This window comes from Callorhinchus milii, unplaced genomic scaffold (genome assembly GCF_018977255.1).
Source record: "Callorhinchus milii isolate IMCB2004 unplaced genomic scaffold, IMCB_Cmil_1.0 Scaffold21, whole genome shotgun sequence".
NCBI lineage: Eukaryota > Metazoa > Chordata > Chondrichthyes > Chimaeriformes > Callorhinchidae > Callorhinchus > Callorhinchus milii.
In genome coordinates, this window is record NW_024704762.1 from 1998300 (window position 1) to 2016610 (window position 18311).

The 18311-nt window shown below is 44.7% G+C and overlaps 1 protein-coding gene across 1 annotated transcript in view; it reads left to right on the forward strand.

Annotated features, from left to right (window-relative positions):
- Window positions 1-644: 644 nt before the first annotated feature.
- Window positions 645-18311, forward strand: part of mydgf (myeloid-derived growth factor) — a 32157-nt gene continuing 14490 nt past the window's right edge. The window contains exons 1-4 of the mRNA XM_042342738.1: window positions 645-870; window positions 10524-10574; window positions 11416-11477; window positions 14450-14531. Coding sequence (XP_042198672.1) covers window positions 703-870; window positions 10524-10574; window positions 11416-11477; window positions 14450-14531 — 363 coding nt within the window. The 5' untranslated portion in view covers window positions 645-702. The remainder of the gene's footprint in view (window positions 871-10523; window positions 10575-11415; window positions 11478-14449; window positions 14532-18311) is intronic.

Below are 18311 nucleotides of genomic sequence, written 5' to 3' on the forward strand. Positions count from 1 at the left end.
TTATTCTCTAATACGCAGTGTCACTCTGTATTACTCAGTGTCACTAGATTACTCAGTGTCACTCAATTACTTAATGTCACTCTATTACTCGGTGCTAGTCTGGATGTTGCTCAGTGTTGCTCTGGCTGTTGCTCAGTGTTGCTCTGGGTGTTGCTGTGTATTACTCAGTGTTACTCTGGCTGTTGCTCAGTGTTACTCAGTGTTACTCTGGCTGTTGCTCAGTGTTACTCTGGCTGTTGCTCAGTGTTACTCTGGCTATTGCTCAGTGTTACTCAGTGTTGCTCTGGGTGTTGCTGTGTATTACTCAGTGTTACTCTGGCTGTTGCTCAGTGTTACTCTGGCTGTTGCTCAGTGTTACTCAGTGTTACTCTGGCTGTTGCTCAGTGTTACTCTGGCTGTTGCTCAGTGTTACTCAGTGTTACTCTGGCTGTTGCTCAGTGTTACTCTGGCTGTTGCTCAGTGTTACTCTGGCTGTTGCTCAGTGTTACTCTGGCTGTTGCTCAGTGTTACTCAGTGTTGCTCTGGGTGTTGCTGTGTATTACTCAGTGTTACTCTGGCTGATGCTCAGTGTTACTCAGTGTTACTCTGGCTGTTGCTCAGTGTTGCTCTGGGTGTTGTGTGTACTACTCAGTGTGGCCTGAGGGGAGCTGGCGGCGCTGTGGTTGGTGTGGGGGGGTGTGAGGGGCGGGCAGGAGGGGCGGGATGGCGCGCTGTGCTGTGTGTGTGAGGCCGAGGCCGGGCCTGGGGCCGGGGAGCCGGTGGCTGTGGCTGACCCTGTGGGTGTGTGTGAGCGCGGCCCAGGGCGAGGCCCACACGGCGGAGTTCAATGTGCGACCCGGCGGCATCATCTCGTCTTTCTCCCAGAGCCTGGTAAGCGGCAGCCCGGCCCCGGGCCCAACCCCAACCCCCGGCCCCAAACCCCGGGCCCAACCCCCGGCCCAACCCCCGGGCCCAACCCCGGCCCCGGGCCCCAACCCCCGGCCCCGGGCCCAACCCCCGGCCCAACCCCCGGCCCCAACCCCCCGGCCCCAACCCCCGGCCCCGGCCCCAACCCCGGGCCCAACCCCGGCCCCGGGCCCAACCTCGGCCCAACCCCCGGCCCCGGGCCCCAACACCAACCCCGGGCCCAACCCCCGGGCCCAACCCCCAACCCGGGCCCCAACCCCGGGCCCAACCCCCGGGTCCACCCCCCCCCCCCCCCCCCCCCCCCCCGGCCCCACTCATTCCAACTCAGATATAATAATAATCCTCGCATTTGTTATAGCGCTTTATTACGTCTTCGAGACGTCTCAAAGCGCTTCACAGACTATACTGTTAAGTGAATTGACTATATTTTGTGGGTGAAACGCGGCGGCCAATTGCACACAGCAGTCACAGAGGAGTCGTGGACCGAAGTGACCAACTTATTATTGTTTCTTTCTTGAGGGGTTATTATCGGGTGTATAATTGCCCGGGAGCTCGCTCTGCCGGGGATCAAACCCCGGTCTCTCGCTTGCGAGGCGATCTAACCACTGAGCTACAGGGCTCCCCTCCTATATATATGTCTATAAATCCTATATATTACACCACAAATACCCCATAAATACACCTAAACCCACTCACACTAAGCCATATAATATTTCACCCCAAATATCCCCCAAACCCTACTCACACTAAGCCGTATAGAGTATAATAATATAAATCCGTTATCTGACGCATCAAATAGACCCTAAATCAGATCTAATGATATAATCCTGCTCACCCGAAACCATATAAACCCTGCACATTACATCCAAAATACCCTTAAATTGATATAAAATAATCTAAATAATTTATATTACAGTCAAAATATCTTTCAACCCTGCTCACCCGTAAACCGCATAAACCCTTTAAATATTCCTAATTATCCATCAATAAAAATAATATAAACCCTTTACATTAAAGCCAAAATGCCCCCCAAACTAATATATTAGAATCAAAATACCCCAGACTCTGTGTATTCCCCTAAACTGATAAATAATATAAATCCTTTATATTACAGCCCAAATACCCCCAAAAAACTAGGGTGACCTATTTTGTAAAACAAATCCGGGAAAACATAAATAAAATTCAACTCCCCGCAATGGCTGATGCTGGCAGTTACTGGAGTTGAACTGATGGCTGCGTTTCTCTGATGAGTGTCTTTGTTTTAGAATTATTATTGTTTCCTGAATCCTCCGCTCCACCATTGGCGATTATGCCTTCAGCCACTATGCCCCAAAGCTGTGGAATTCCCTCCCTCAATCTCTTTCCCCATTTTCAGGTTGTGCCTGAAGGCCTTCCTCTTCGACCGTGCCTACGGTCACCTTTCCCCTCACCCTGCCTCGACATCAGGCTCTGCCATTGTTAAATGCTCTGGGACGCCACCCGGCGTGGGAGGCGCTATGTAGATGCAAGTTGTTGTTGTTGAGTTTGTTGCTGAACTCAAGACAGGGCATATTTGGCCCCCGGGGACACAATACCTCATCGGGGAAAAGTCCCCGGGAATCGGGAACTTATGGGCACCCTATGTTCAATATAAAACCCTTTAATTACAGTTTAATAATACTTTAATAATCCCTCAAAAAAATAATAAATTTATGCTTAATTCACCCTCCAGATAATTCATCACTAACCCCATCCCACTTAGAGTGACGAGTTATCAGCGGTTTTCCTGTGAAATCTTTATGATGTTCAACAATATCATAAATACCACAGAAATATAATAAAATAATAATCCTTGCATTTGATATAGCACTTTTCACATCTTCGAGACGTCTCAAAGTGCTTCATAGAATATACTATAAAGTGAATTGACTGTATATTTTCTGGGTGAAACGCAGAAGACAATTGCGCACAGAGTGACCCATAAACAGTCGTGTATTGAAGTGACCAATTTTTTTTAATAAAGGAATTTTTACCCCGGAAACATGAGCTGCCAATCAACTAACAACTGGGTTCCTACTTACTGCTAGGTAAACAGAGGCGTGTGGCATAAGGAAACTTTCCCAACATTTTGCCCTGCCGGGAAATCGAACCTAGGTCTTCTCGCTTGCGAGACGAGTGCTCTTGACCACTGAGCTACAGGACTCCAATCGTTACATAAAATATAAAACTTGTAAATCTTTGACTGATATTTTATAAGCCTATAGTCACTGCAAAAATAAATCTCAAAATATATTTTAAACTCCATAGAAAATGCAAATCCTTAAAAATACTTTAGACCTCATTAAAATGCATAAATCCTAGAATATAATATTAATCCAATAAAATAACTTAACTCTTAAAAACTCCATGATGTCCTTCAATACTATAAATCCTTTAACATTTACAAAAACAGCCCTAAATTCTATATATCCTACTAGAGAATCTACAAAACTAATTTTAAAAATATACTTTAAAACTCCATTAAATAAAGTTTGGTTTTTAAACATTTTTACCTTAAATTTACATTCCTCTGGTAGGCTTTTGAAAATATCCATGGATTCTGCAGGAGCTGTGAGACCAAATCCATGTTAGCTTTCAGAAGGAAACTGAATAGTTATCGGAAAGGGAGTAAGCTACAGGGGTATTAATAATGATAATAATAATCCTTGCATTTGATATAGCGCTTTTCATGTCGGGAGGACGTCCCAAAGCGCTTCACAGAATACACTGTAAAGTGAATTGACTGTATATTTGTGGGCGAACGCGGCAGCCAATTGCACACAGCAATGTCCCACAAACAGTCGTAGATTGAAAATGACCAATTTATTATTGGTTTTGGAGGGATTATTATTAGGTGTGTGGAGTAAGGAAACTTGCCCAAGGTTTCGCCCTCCCTGGAATTGAACTCAGGTCTCTTGCTTGCAAAGTGAGTGCTCCAACCACTGAGCTACAAGACTCCACTTCCTATTGGGGAAATGGCAGGTAAATAGGACTGAATGGATTGCTCTTCAAAGAAGCCGCTACAGACATGATGGGCAGAATGGCCTTCTTCTGTGCTGTAAAGTTTCTATGATTGTAAGGTCCTAGGTTTCTAACACTGCCCGACCTCATATCCACTATTTTTTGTATACAATTGGAAATTAATTTAAACTAAAACCTGGAATATTGTGTAGTTCTGGGTACGTCACATCAGGAGAGGTGTTAAGGCCTTGGAGAGGGTACAGACACGGATTATAAGAATGATTCCGGATTGAATGGGGATGGATTGAATAGTGCCACGGGATCTTTTAAAGTCCACTTGAACAGACAGATGGGACCTTGATTTAACATCTCATCCGAAGAACAGCACCTCTGCCATGCAGCACCCCAGCACTGCATTGGAGTGTTAACTTAGATTATGTGATTCCAAGTATCGGGGCTTGAACCTACAACCTTCTGACTCGGAGGCAAGAGTGCTACCACTGAGCCAGGCTGACACACAAATCCTATTATATTAGATAATTTATTTTGTAATTATAGTGTATATTTCAGCTACAAGGCCATTTTTTAATTGGAAATCAAAGGTATTTAGAGCATAATTTGTAAGAATTATGAATTTAAGAATTTGAATAACTTAAAGTCATGGTCCAAGTACCTACAAATCCAATAAAAAATGACTGTAAAGCTGAAATATACACTAATTACAAAATAATTTATTGAAATATAATAGTCTTCATCCTTTTGATATATTGCCTTATCACAACCAAACGTCTTAAAGCACTTCCCACAAAGCTTCTTTGAAATGCATGGAATCTTGCTGTAATCTTAAGCGCTTTGAGATGTATGTAAATGTGGCAGCTAATCTGCTCCAACAACATAATTACAGTCAGCAATGAGGTGGGTGGCCAATTAATCCGTACCTTTAGTGAGTTTGGATGAGGGAAGAATGTGTCAGAGGCTGAGGAGGCACGACAGCAGTGGATAAGCTTAAAAAAGAAGCATTGCCAGGTGCCGTGCCAGACCGTACATACTCAATAACAGCTCCGAGTCGCAAATGAGGACTTCTGCCATTAACTAGAAGTGTTTTCCCCTTACACTTGGGTACTCCGCTCCAGAAATAGATTTTGTACGAATGGAGTTCCCACAAGTCTACTGAATAATATTGCAAGAATGATTGATTGTAGCACAAAGTATTGTCAGACCTGGTTGTACCACAGTGGATTTGTTGTATCAGACCCCATGCTCTAATGCTCTTAGAGAGTAAGTTGCTGCTCAGCACCTCTATCATGTCAGGTATCTAATGATGTCATGGTTGACGTCACCAAACCCATCAGAAAGCCAAGCAGTCAGAGGTGACCGCTTGTGCAAACTTCTCCATCAGTCACTGGGATGTTACTGAGGCCGGTGGGGGAGAGCATTCTGTGTCTGCGATGATCATCACTTACAGTGTACCCACACTGTATACACTCCTGCATTTCTACCCCCATTATGAAGTACTGCGCTCTGAGACGCCGTCCGGCGTGGAGGGCGCTATATAAATCCAAGTTGTTGTTGTTGTTACTGACTAACATGAAATAAGTACTTCTGATTAGCAGTCATTTGAGGCTTAGGAATTGTTCTTACGAAATCCTGTTTGACATCACCATTTTTTACCCCAGCATTCGCTGACCCTAAGCTCAGGTATGAACCATGGTGAATCCGATTTAGAGTATTCAAACCAAACAGAATTCTGCACATGTAAACCACCTACACCTGGAAAACCTGGTGTCTGGAATGGAACGCGCACACTCTCGCTGGAGTGGTGCACCCTGGTGGGTATTTGGTGCAGGTTATCAAGGGCTGGAGTTCAACCAGCTAAAACCGTATAGCTTGCCATAGAGAGCACTATCAATTTGTCTAGCTAGGACCACCCTATTCTTAAGGCTTGTTTGCAACAACAACAACAACAAGATTCCATTTATAAAGCGCCTTTCACGTCAGGAGGACGTCCCAAGGCGCTGCACAGTTGGGTCATGACCCGAGCAACCAAGCAGGAACCAAGTGGGAAGAATCCCTACCTCAAGATGTTGATATGCCTCTCCCAAGTCCTGTTGATGAGCCAGACTGCCTTGTCCTTCGTAAGCAGTGCCCTGGATGACCTGTTTCGCAGTAGTCAGCGCCATTGATGGTAAGTGACTAAACAGCCGCTCACCAATTCGCTTACCTTGACCTTTATCATTGTATATGTCACTGTTGGCATGGAATAACTAAATCTACGACATTTCACTGAGCTTTGCAAAGCAAAGAAGATTTCAAGGACTCGCCAGGCAAGGACGAGGACACCTGGCACAGAGTTCACCATAGATTTAGTTTACTAGCCCCTTGTCGACCAGTCACAAATCAATTTTGTTGTAAGAAAAACAAAAATACCTATAAAGTGATGCATTGCGATATGACATTTCATTGATGGGCACCATCAAGTATCTGGTCTGTTTCCAAGGAGACAAACATTAGCATCTAAAATCCAGCTTAACAGATATAAAGTACCTTCAATCTTCCAAGACACCCCACTGTTAAATTGTATAGTTACATTTTTCACGTTACTCGGTGCTATAATCGATCATTCCTGCATATTATTTTGTTGTGTTCTGTCATGAAACTTTTAATAAAAGTTTCAGGATAAGTTCAAACTTTTTCCTTTCATAATTCCCCCTTCTTATCTCCTGAAGACGTTTTCTCTTCTGCTAAAAGGTGCAGCTCCACCATGACTGGGATATCTTGCTCATGTAATTCACAGTTGAGCCTTGACAGCGAGAGAGAGTTTTCACCAGCAGGGGGGACAAGCAAATAATGATAATATTAATCCTTGCGTTTGATATAGCGCCTTATCAAGTCTTCAAGATGTCTCTAAGTGCTTCACAGAATATATTGTAAAGTGATTTGATTGTATATTTTGTGGATTGTATATTATGCTTTGCATTTCATTCCGGATGTCTCAAACAATTCACAAGGTATACTGTAAAGTGAAGTGATTGTGTATTTTGTAGGTGTACACTGCAGCCAACTTGCGTGCAACAACGTCCCCGCAAAACAAGTGAATGATCGACTTATGACACATTTTTATTTACAACAACTTAAATTTACATTTAGGGACTGTCGGCCAGGACACTGGGAGAAGCTCCCTTCTTTTCGATCAGTGCCATGGGATCTGTAGCGTCCACCTGAACAAGGTGTGGCGTAAATACGCACTCACACTCCAGCAGGCACATCGGAGAGCAATCAGCAGTGAAAAACCCGGCTGATTTTCCTCTTTCCCCAGAGTCCCTGGAGCAACCCTGACTGAGATCGGAATGAATGTGGCTTACAGTTTATCTAAACACCGCCTTTCCAAATGCAGCCAAATTATTATAACAATAGTAATATAGACTAATTATTATTAACAACCTTTACTAATGTTAAAGATCCCATGGCACGATTCAAGAAGAAAAGAGGTTTTTGTGGCTGTTTGAGGAGCATTGCATTGTGCAAATTGGCTGCCGGGTTCGCCCACAAAAATACACAGTCACTACACATTACAGTATATCCCGTGAAGCGCTTTGAGATGCCTGGACGACGTGGTAAGGCGCTGTATCAAATGCAAGGAATGTTGTTATTATGATTCCCGGAGCAGAGTTCTCACAGATTGGTGTGACTCACATCATAACACCAGAGGGAGTCGATACTTACAAATCCTGCTCGAATCCTGTTGAGACTCCTATTTTAGATCTCAGTACATTGCTCACAGTCGTGCTGTTAACCAAGTTCTTTGTGCTACGGTATAGAATCATAGAATATTACAGTACAGTAGGAGGCCATTTGGCCTATCGTGCCTGTACCGGCTCTTTGGAAGATGTACCCAATCAGTCCCACTCCCCTGTTCTTTACCCATATCCTTGCAAATTTTTCCTCTTGAACCTGTCCAATTCCCTTTTGAAAGTTGTTAATGAATCTGTTTCCACCACCCTTATATTGAAACCAAAACCAGCCTTGAAAAAGAGTAATAATCTCTTTCAGACTCAAAAGTACTGCTCTCACGAGAAGGAAGTGATCCCGGTGGATGGTTGAGTTCATTTCACGAGCGCTGAGTTCTCTTGAAAGTATTTCATTTACTGTATACCCATCATGGAGTCCTGTAACTCAGTGGTTAGAGCACTTGCCTCGCTAGTTGGAGACCTGGGTTCCATTCCCGGACAGGGCGAAATCCTCATTCCACACGCCTCTATTTACCTAGTAATAAGTAGGAACCCAGTTATTAGTCGATTGGCGGATTGCTTTTCCGGGGATGATAATCCCTCAACAAAATAATAGTAATAATTTGGTCACGACTGTTTGTGGGACACTGCTATGCGCAATTGGCTGTCGCAATTTTCCTGCAACTATACAGTCAATTCACTTTATAGTATATTCTGTGAAGCGCTTTGAGACATCTTGAAGATGTGAAAAGCGCTATATCAAATACAAGGATTATTATTATCATTACTCTAACCCACTTGACATGGTAGATTGTGCAGGATAACACGCAAGGACTCTGATAGCAGTGAGTTGGCGCTGTCAGTGTGACTCGCTTCAGGGTTTGTGAATGTAGGTAGCTGATAAAGCATATCAGCCCAACTCTGTGCATAACCTGCCAACGATCTGTCTAAGATCATGCGTGAATAAGTATTACTTGGAAGAGATACGCGAGGGTGAGTTGCCTGTGTTATTGTTCTTCCCAGTAGAAAAGGGAAAAAGGAGTCGGAAATGCCTTCAGGACTGGCGGTGGATAGGCCAGGGAAATAAATGTAGGAACCGTTCCGTGATGAGAAGATGCTATAAATAAAACTATGCCAAACCATATTGCTCTGATTTTGCTAAGCATTCCTTAAACAGCTCGTGGCAGCCCGCTTCCGAGCTTTGGGAGCGAGGAGTTCTAATAGCGAATTCTGCCTATTAACTCCCCTCAAAGTAAAGGTACTTTTCCTTACCTCCCCCGTGCCTCATTCCATCAACTGGAAAGTGCATGCATTGGTTGAATTTGATTTACAAAGATCTGAGGGACTTAAAGCCAGGAATAAAATTCAGTGAGACATGGAGACGTGCCTGAAGACTTAGCACCAGCTATTGATCTATGGCTTTAAAATACGTTTGCGCCAAAGTATTTGCATAATGTTTTCTTCTGTTGCAGAAAATGGAATCTCCCTGGCCTTGCGACTATATAGTTTTTTGGCATTCAATTTTACACCTGTTAAATGTGAAGCTGATCGCAATGAAATTTGACAGGTCAATTTCCTTAATGCTATTTTTTTAACTGATAAGTAGAGAGGGAAAGAGAGAGAGGAGATAGGATGGATGGATGCTGTTTCACTGGAGTTGAGTAACATAATCGGCTATTCTCTGAGGATTAACAGGGAGAGATTTAAATGCGACAAAACATATTCAAATCTGCAAAGGTTTTTAAAAAGGAAAGTTTGTTAAAAAAATATATTTTTCTGCTATCAAAAATGATTTTTCAAAATTGATGTAATTGATTTAATTGTTTTTTCTGTTTGAACAAAAACAATCCACTTTAATTTTTAATATTCCCGCGGGTTAATTAAACGCTGTTTTAAAATGCAGATCAGTGGAGCCGGAAGGGCAGTTAAATAGAGCATGAATTGAAATGATTTAAAGATCAGTTGTTTCCAGTTTTACTGCCAGATCAGGTTACTGTCCCAGCCCAGACCAATTATCTGAGGACGAGATACTGTTCAGTACTGCACATTTTTTATTTGATAGCTGGATGTCTAACACATGTGGAAACCCGTCACCAGGCTTAAGAGTATCCAAACCAAACTGAGAATTCCATGCATCCCACCCACATGTGCCAATTCCCGTGATTTGGAATGGAATGTGGACTCTCTCCCTGGAGGGACGCACCCTGCTTTATCTAATTCCGGAACGTATTTGGCGCAGGTTGGCAAGAGCCAAGGTTTGGGAACCCCAAAGCGTGATTGGGGGTGAGGCGCTGCACTTCCTCATGTGGATTTCAATCAAAATGTGGAATTGTGATCAGCATTAAAGATGCACTAAATTAAATTAATTGTATATAGATATACATACACATATTTAGTAATATAATTATAACTACATTTTTATACTTGCGGACTAAAATAAGGCTTTGGTCCTCTTTTGAGAATGAATTAAGTATTGCCATATTCCCATTATTTATTTACAGTCCCGTTCTCATCTTTGAAAGGAAAAGGTGAGGGAAACGGGAGTGTGGGGAGGGGGGGGATGGTGAGAGTGGATGCTCGTTGAGTATAAAAAACGGCAAATTGCTGCTCTGTTCACCTACAAAAATACACAGTCCTTATACTTTACAGTAAATCCTGTGAATTGATTGAAATGTCCTCCCTGATGTGAAAGGCGCTATATGAAATTGTAAGGATTTTATGGGTTTGACTCCTTTCTTCCTAATGGGCTCAGAGCTTCCGCCGTCATTGTGCTGATCACAAGTGGACTTTTATTCAAATTAATTTGAATGTAATCTGAACCAGAAATCTGGTGAAATACACATCTTAAATGTAATTTCAGATGAAATTGCATCTCAATAGAGATTACTGATTGTCCTGTATTTTATTCAGGACGGATACACTTGTACATTCACATACGCCTCACAAGGAGGGACCAATGAGGTAAGCAGAAATCTAATGAAATTGACTTAATTTATTCCATGTGTCAAATTAAATTCATACGTTTAGTTGTATGAATTTTTCGACCGGCTCTGGCCTTGTGCATGTCCCTCATGCCCTCTGTTCCTTCCACCATTGGTTTGCTATGCTCCGAAACTCTGGAACACTTCCTCTGTCCCTCCAGCTTGCCTCATCCATCCCCATCTTCTGGTTGTGTCTGAAGATGGGGATGGAACCTTCGAATGGTCAAACCTTCCTATATAACAGTGTCTACGGTCACCTCCCCTCTCCCTGACTCGTCGTCGTGTTCCGCCACTGTCAAGCACTCTAGGATGCTATCCTGCATGAGGGGCGCTGTGCAAATGCAAGTTGTTGGATGGAATCATTTGAAATCTCGAACCCCATTCAGCTTTGTGTTAAAGCACTTCCCTCCCTCAAAAGGGCAGCAAATTGCTCCCCTGATTGTTTTGTTGATAAAGACACTGGGGGAACAGCCAAGGAAAGTCCCAGATTTCTTAGATGGAACTACAGTTGACCTCAACATCCCTGGGGGTAGGAAGGCTTAAAAATAATCAGCCAGGGTTTCTTGCAATCAAGGACTATCACTGATTCCCTGCCGGAATGGGCTTCTGTGTAGATATTGCGGAAGACAGGATTGGATAACGCATGAATATTAGCCACTTCGTTGAGGTACGAGAGAACACCTGTTTGTTGCCAGTGGAATCACATTTCCACAGAAGGTGTTGAACACTTTCAGGAGAGGAAGAGTGAACATGTCGTGCCTGATTATGTGCTGAATACATGTTTTCATTCAGTGAATTGTTGCTGTCTTCTCATCCTCCAGCAATGGCAAATGAGTCTCGGTGTCAACGAAGATAGCAAGCTCTTTTCCTGTTCCATTTGGCGGTAAGTAGCTGCTTACATCTGGTCTATTGAAATGTCTCAAAACGCTAATGTAATTAGTTAGTTTGAAGTGCCGTGCCCGTTCTGTAGGCAAACGCAACAGACGATCTGCACTAGCAATACCCCCTGTCTCCACCCCCTCCTCCCCAAAACCAAACAACAACAACAAGATTGCGTTTATAGAGCGGCTTTAACTTCAGGAGGACGTCCCAAGGCGCTGGATAGTTGGGTCGGGACCCGAGCAGAGGGGAAATGGTCAGGGTGAGGGGAGGGAAGGGAGGAGGGGGTAGAGAGTCGAGAGGGGAGCTGAAGGCACGGCTGAAGAGAAAGGTCTTGCGACCGGCCTTGAAGGAGAAAAGGGAGGAAGCGGTGAAGGCACTGGGGGATGGAGTTCCAGAGCCTCGGGGCTGAGAGGCTGAAGGCCCGGCCACCGATGGTAGGGCGGTTGGGGCGGGGGATGTGGAGCAGACCGGAGCCAGAGGAACGGAGGGTACGAGCAGGTATGTACGGGGATAGTAGGTCGGAGCGGTAGGAGGGGGCGAGGCCGTGAATGGCCTTGTAGGTGAGGGTGAGGATCTTGAATTCGATCCTCTGGGGGATGGGGAGCCAGTGGAGGTGAGCGAGGGTGGGAGTGATGTGGTCCCGAAGCCTGGTGCGGGCAGTACACGAGCTGCAGAGTTCTGAATGACCTGCAGCTTGTGGAGGGAGGGCCGGGAAGGCCGACGAGGAGAGAGTTCCTGTAGTCCAGCCTTGAGGTGATAAAGCAGCGTGAGGGGTGAGGTAGTGCCATAGTCTGGCGATATTCCGGAGGTGGTGGAAGGCGGTGCCAGTTGTGGTGCGGATGTGGGGAAGAAAGGACAGCTCAGGGTCAAACAGAACCCCGAGGTTCCTGATGGCTTTGAGAGGTGGAGAGTGCAGCCTTGGATGCTGATGCTGTCAGCGTCTGAGGTGCGGAGGCGCTGACGTGAGCCTATCAGGGGGGCCTCAGTTTTGCACACATTGGCCTGAAGAAAGTTGTCTCTCGTCCAGGACTCGATGTCGGACAGACAGCTGTCAGGACATCGGTGGTCGTGGAGTTGAGGGTAGAAGAGGAAAGGTAGAGTTGGGTGTCATCCTCATAGATGTGGGAGTTAACCCCATGTCTGCGGATGATGTCACCAAGGGGGAGCACATAGAGGGTGAAGAGGAGGGGACCGAGGACAGAGCCCTGAGGGACACCGCACGAGACAGTGCGGGGGGTGGAGGCAAAGCCTTTTGCAGAGACAAAATGAAGACGGTGGGAGAGGTAGGACCTAAACCACTCAAGGACAGGGCCTTGAAGGTTGAGGTGGGAGGACAAGCGATAGAGGAGGATAGAGTCGTCGCCCGTATTGAATGCGGCCGGTAGGTCGAGGAGGCAGAGGGAGCCCTGGTCGCAGATGGTTGAAGATGTCATTGGTGACCTTGACCAGGGCGGTTTCCGTGCTATGGGCAGCACGGAAACTCGATTGAAGGGGTTCAAAAAGTGAGTGGGTGGAGAGGAAAGAGCGCAGCTGGGAGGCGACGATTCTTTCAAGGACCTTGGACAGGAAGGGGAGATTGGAGATGGGCCGGTAGCTTGAGAGCTGTGACTCATCAAGGGAGGATTTTTTCAATGTGGGAGTGATGGTGGCAGTTTTTGAGGGGAATGGGAACAGAGCCAGAGGAGAGGGACAGGTTAATAGTGTCTGTGAGAAGTGGGGCAAGGAGGTGGAGCTGAGAGATAAGGAGTGGAGTGGGGATGGGGTTCAGGGAGCAGGTGGTGGATTTCAATGACAGGATGAGTTTGGTGACAGAGGGTGGGGTTTGAAGGTGTGTAGGGGAGGATGGGTAGGAGTCGGAAGGTGGGAGGGAAGGGGTGGGGGTTGGGTGGAAGTTGGAGGGGCAGTGACCGCGGAGCAAAATCCCTTGATTTTGGATTCAAGGAAATCCAGCATCTCCTCGCCGTGAAGGTTGGAGGAGATGACCTGCGCGGGTTGAAAACAGAAGTCTGGGGTTGTTCTTCGCCTCCAGGATTATCCCTCTGTCACCAAACACAGCAATGACAAATTTCTCTGTTTATTGGTGAATTGGAGCTGAGGGGGAAACATTCATTGGGACAAACGGAGAAACTCCTCGATCTTCTTCCAAATAATGCAACAGGATCTTTAGCATCCACCTGAATCCCCCAAGTACTTGGTTTGGTTTATTGTCTCAGTCGAGGAATAGCACCTCAGTCATTGCAATTCTCCTTCAGTCCTGCTCTGGCATGTCAGCCTGGATTCGTAAAACAAATCCTCATGTGGATCTCAAATCTACACCTTTCTGGTGCAGATTACAGAGTGACTGATCCAGACCGACACTGTGTTTTAGTGGGTTGATACTATTTGGCATTCAGTTAATTACCATCGAGAATTCCTTCCACAGTTCTGACAGTGAAGCAAAGTGAATCTGAAAGGGGGAAAGTAATCAAATAATCCCAGCTAAACACATGTACTATGTACACATTTTTACCGAGTGCGAAACTGGCTTCGAAATTTGCAGAATTTGGCAATCGGACAACTTAGTTCTTTTGGAAACCCTTTTGTTGCAGATTTCTCTCTAGTTCTCCGCCCCCATCCCCACCTCCAACCCCAATGGTTGAGTGCAATGTATAAGCCATGCAATGTTAAGCTCCCAGATGTTATTTCTGCTATGTTCTGGTCCAGTCAACATCAGCCAGAGTTTGGTGTTGTGGGAGAGAGAAGAGGAATCAATACCCATGAATCCTGCTGGAAGTACCTCACTTGCATTGGCACCGTTTGATTTATTTTGTGCTGCATTTAGCTACTGTACAAAATTGTTGATTAATTTCAGTGCCCATCTGGTGCAGGTTCTGGGGAACAGCTATTTTGGGAGGTTCTAGCCTTTGGGTAAATTAATCCTATCATTACGTGAGGCATATTAAGTGCTGATGATGTTTTCTCTTTCATTTTCAGACCTCAGGGAAAATCCTACTTGTTCTTCACCCAGTTTAAGGCAGAAGTCACAAACGCTAAGATAGAATACGCTGAGGCTTTTGTGAGTAGTTATTTCACTCTTTACTCTATACGATACAATTTAAATAGTACCATTCATATCAGGAGGACTTCTCAAAGAGCTATACACTGCTGAGCCGGGGGTGGGAGCAGAAGTGTTCATAGGGGAGAGATGAGCAAAAGCAGCCAAAGAGATACATCTTGAGATTGACCTTTAAAGGGTGAGGAAAAATCGCTGAGAGTTTCAAAGAGTAGAATGGCTGTAAACCCACCTGCCGAAAGTAGGGTGGATAGAGCGGGGGTCATATTCTAATCAAAATTCTAACACTAAAACGTTGATAGCTTCCCTGATGGTACCAGGATACAATAAGTCCAAAGGGCAGGAGGGTGGCAGGTTTGAGCGTGCTGAGCTAGTTCCTCTCATTCGGAGCAGCAGTTGGGGCTGAAATTGGATTCAGGGTTCGGCAGGTGAAAATTAACTGCTCCAGTGACCCTCCTCCCTGAATAATGTGTAGACATGCACATTGGTTTTGCTTTGATGATGTCTCGATGATGTGATAAGCCGTTATATCAAATGCAAGGATTATTATTATTAATATGGACTGGGTAGTGCCTTTACTCCCAAGGCCATGGGAAGGGGTTGGTTTGCAAAGTTTAAAGCCTGTTTTGAATATTTACTAAATAAATAGCATCACAGCTGTGATGGTATTTACAGCTTCCAAGAAATAATATCGTGGCAGCTGCTCATTAATGGTGAATATTGAGCCTTCACGGCTGGTTGTTGCTTTATGGCGTAATGTAATATAGTGCGAGGGTAGACCAGACATTTAGATTATAATATTAATTGCAGTATAGCTTTGGTCTGTTAAGAGCCTTAGGCAACCGTATGCTGCAAACTTTTGTAAAATTTAATGGTCGTGCAAAATTTGTTGGTTAATATCAGTCCCGACCTCATGGTGTTCTGACGAGCGATCGATTCCATTCATTCTTTTGCCTAAGGGAAAGCTCGGAATAGCTGTCTCCGGATCTCCAAAAGTTCTTGTCCAAAACTCAAATCTCAAGGGTGCTTATCGATCCCCTAAATTCTGCACCAACCCTGACAATCTTACTGAGAGCATTCTTCCTCTTTTCCTTTTCCACGTCTCAGTTTGCCCAGCAGTAAGTAGGAACCTGGTTTCCTAGGATAATAATTCCTTCAAAAAAAAATAATAATAATGATTTGGTCACTCAATCCACGACTGTTTGTGAAATGCTGCTGTGCGCAATTGGCTGCTGCGTTTTGTCCACAAAATACAGTCAATTCACTTTACAGTATATTCTGTGAAGCGCTTTGAGACATCTCAAATGCAAGGATTATTATTATTTTCCCCCTCCACATACCCAGCAATGCCAGCCAGAACCGCTATGTCCTGCGGTGTATTGCTTGCTTTTGTTGAAACATTTCTCCTGTAAATTCTCCCTTTCTATTTTAAACTAGACACACCTCCCCAACTCTTTCCAGTCTATCCTTATAATGTAATAAATTTGTATCTTTTCAGTAAAACAATGAAGGTTAAGAGGGAATCTACAAATAATGCTTTCACATCAGGAGCACATCTCATGTATCTCAGCAGAATGTACTGTAAAATGAAATGAATGTGTACCTTGTGGAGAATATGCTAGCCAATTTGTAACAGAAATGACGCACAGCTATCAAGTTAACGGTCAATTTTAATTTGTAGATTGTTGACCAGGACACCAGGAGAGAGAAACTCCATTCCCTTTTCGAATAGTCCCCTGAGATCTTTAATATCTGCCTGACAGATAGACAGACAGGACCTCAGCTTAATATCTCGTCCAAAGGACGGCCCCTCCAAAAATAAAGAGCCCCATCAGCACTTAGCATTGGAGCATCAACATAGATTATATGAGCTGTAAGTCCTGATGTGGGTTCTGAACCCACAACCTTCTGAATCAGAGGCAAGAGAGCTACCAACTAACAAAACAACAACAATTTGAAGTGCTGTAGTTCAGTATGAATATGTAGTGCTGTATGAGGCGCTTTGAGACGTCTAGAATAATAATAATAATAATCCTTGCATTTGATATAGTATTTGATATAGAAGACGTGAAAAGTGCTAAATCAAATGCAAGGATTATTATTGTTGTAAATTACATTTGTATAGCGCCTTTCATATCAGTAGGACGTCAGAGACTAATGCAAACTAAGCCAGACTGATGCATCTAATAAAAAGAAATCAAAACCTGAAAAGTTTTCAAGGTAGACAGTATTGGCCTCCTCACCTCCTCGCTCCATAGGCTGCAGATCATCCAGAACTCTGCAGCCCATGTCCTCTCCTGCACCAGGCTCCGTGACCCTATCACCCCCATCCTCGCCTGACTCCACTGGCTTCCCATCACACAGAGGATACAGTTCAAGATCCTGGTCCTCACCTTCAAAGCCCTCCATGGTCTTGCTCCCCCCTACCTCTGTGACCTCCTAACCCACTACCATCCTGCCTGCTTCCTCCGCTCAGCGGGCTCTGGCCTGCTTCCCGTCCCCCGCCTCACTCGCCCCACCGTTGGCCAGGCGGGCCTTCCACCACTCTGACCCCACCATCTGGAACACCATCCCACACACTGCCTCACCCCTCCGTTGCCTCTTTCAAGACTCATCTCAAGACCCACCTCTTCGACCGTGCTTTCGATCACCCTGCTTCCCCCACTGCCCTCCACCCTCCCCGATTCCAACCCCCAGCTCGGGTCCCAAACTCGGGCCCAAACTGATTGAATGAAGTCCCTGGTGTCTGTTGACTGTGAGAGGTTTCTATGTGAGGTCCTAATTCCTGACTGTCCAGCACCTTGGGACATCAACTCGATGTAAAAGGCACTATACAAATGTAATTTTGTTGTTGTTGAAAGATTATTCCATCTTCTTGATAAATTGCCAACAAATATGTCTAAACTCAGCCTTATTGCTGGAGGAATTGAGGAGGCGATTAGAAGACTTTTTCACACAGAGGGTTATTAAAATATGGAATGCTGTCCCTGTTGTATCTCTGGCCGATATATTTCAAAGATAATTGGATAAATATTTTAAAAAGAGTATAAAAGGGTATGGGGAATGATCAGGGGAATGGGATTAGAGTAGATGTTTTTTGTGGTGGAACACCAGTAGAAACACAATGGATCAAAGCGTCTCCTTTTGATCATATCTCTCTCATTGTTGGTGTTGTGGAAACTCCTGGCATTGTGTAGTTTTCAGCTCAACCGTTCCTCTAGCCCTAGAGTAACCCTCACTCACTATGTGACCACGGCAGCCTGTTTGCTATTAAGTTTCTAGCAATGGAACAGGCAGATTTAACCCAGTTGAAGTTTGCATGAAAGCGAGGTCAGTCGGTGGGGCAGTTTGGTGGAACTCTGTGTCCTCAGTGAACTGGGAAAAAACATCCACATCTATTCTCTTGCATTGATTGAATAAACTTGTGCAGATAATAACCTTTGAAATTCAGGCCAAAGGTACAACGTGAATTTTCCTTTTAACAGATTGTGTCTGTTAAAATTGTCCCTGTCATCCTGACCTCCTCCAAATCCCACTGCTCATGAGTGGTTTTAATTTTACTCGCCTGGTCGGGAGTCTTGAAGTGAATCTTAATTTCAGCACAGCAAGGAAGCAGAGAGCAGAAAAAGTATAAAGACTTCCCTTCTTCCTACCACTTCCTTCAGACTTCCCTTCTACAAGTTACAGCTTCTGCGTTTCACCCACAAAATATACAGTCAATTCATTTTACAGTATAATCTGTGAAATGCTTTGAGACATCTCGAAGACATGATAAGGCGCGAA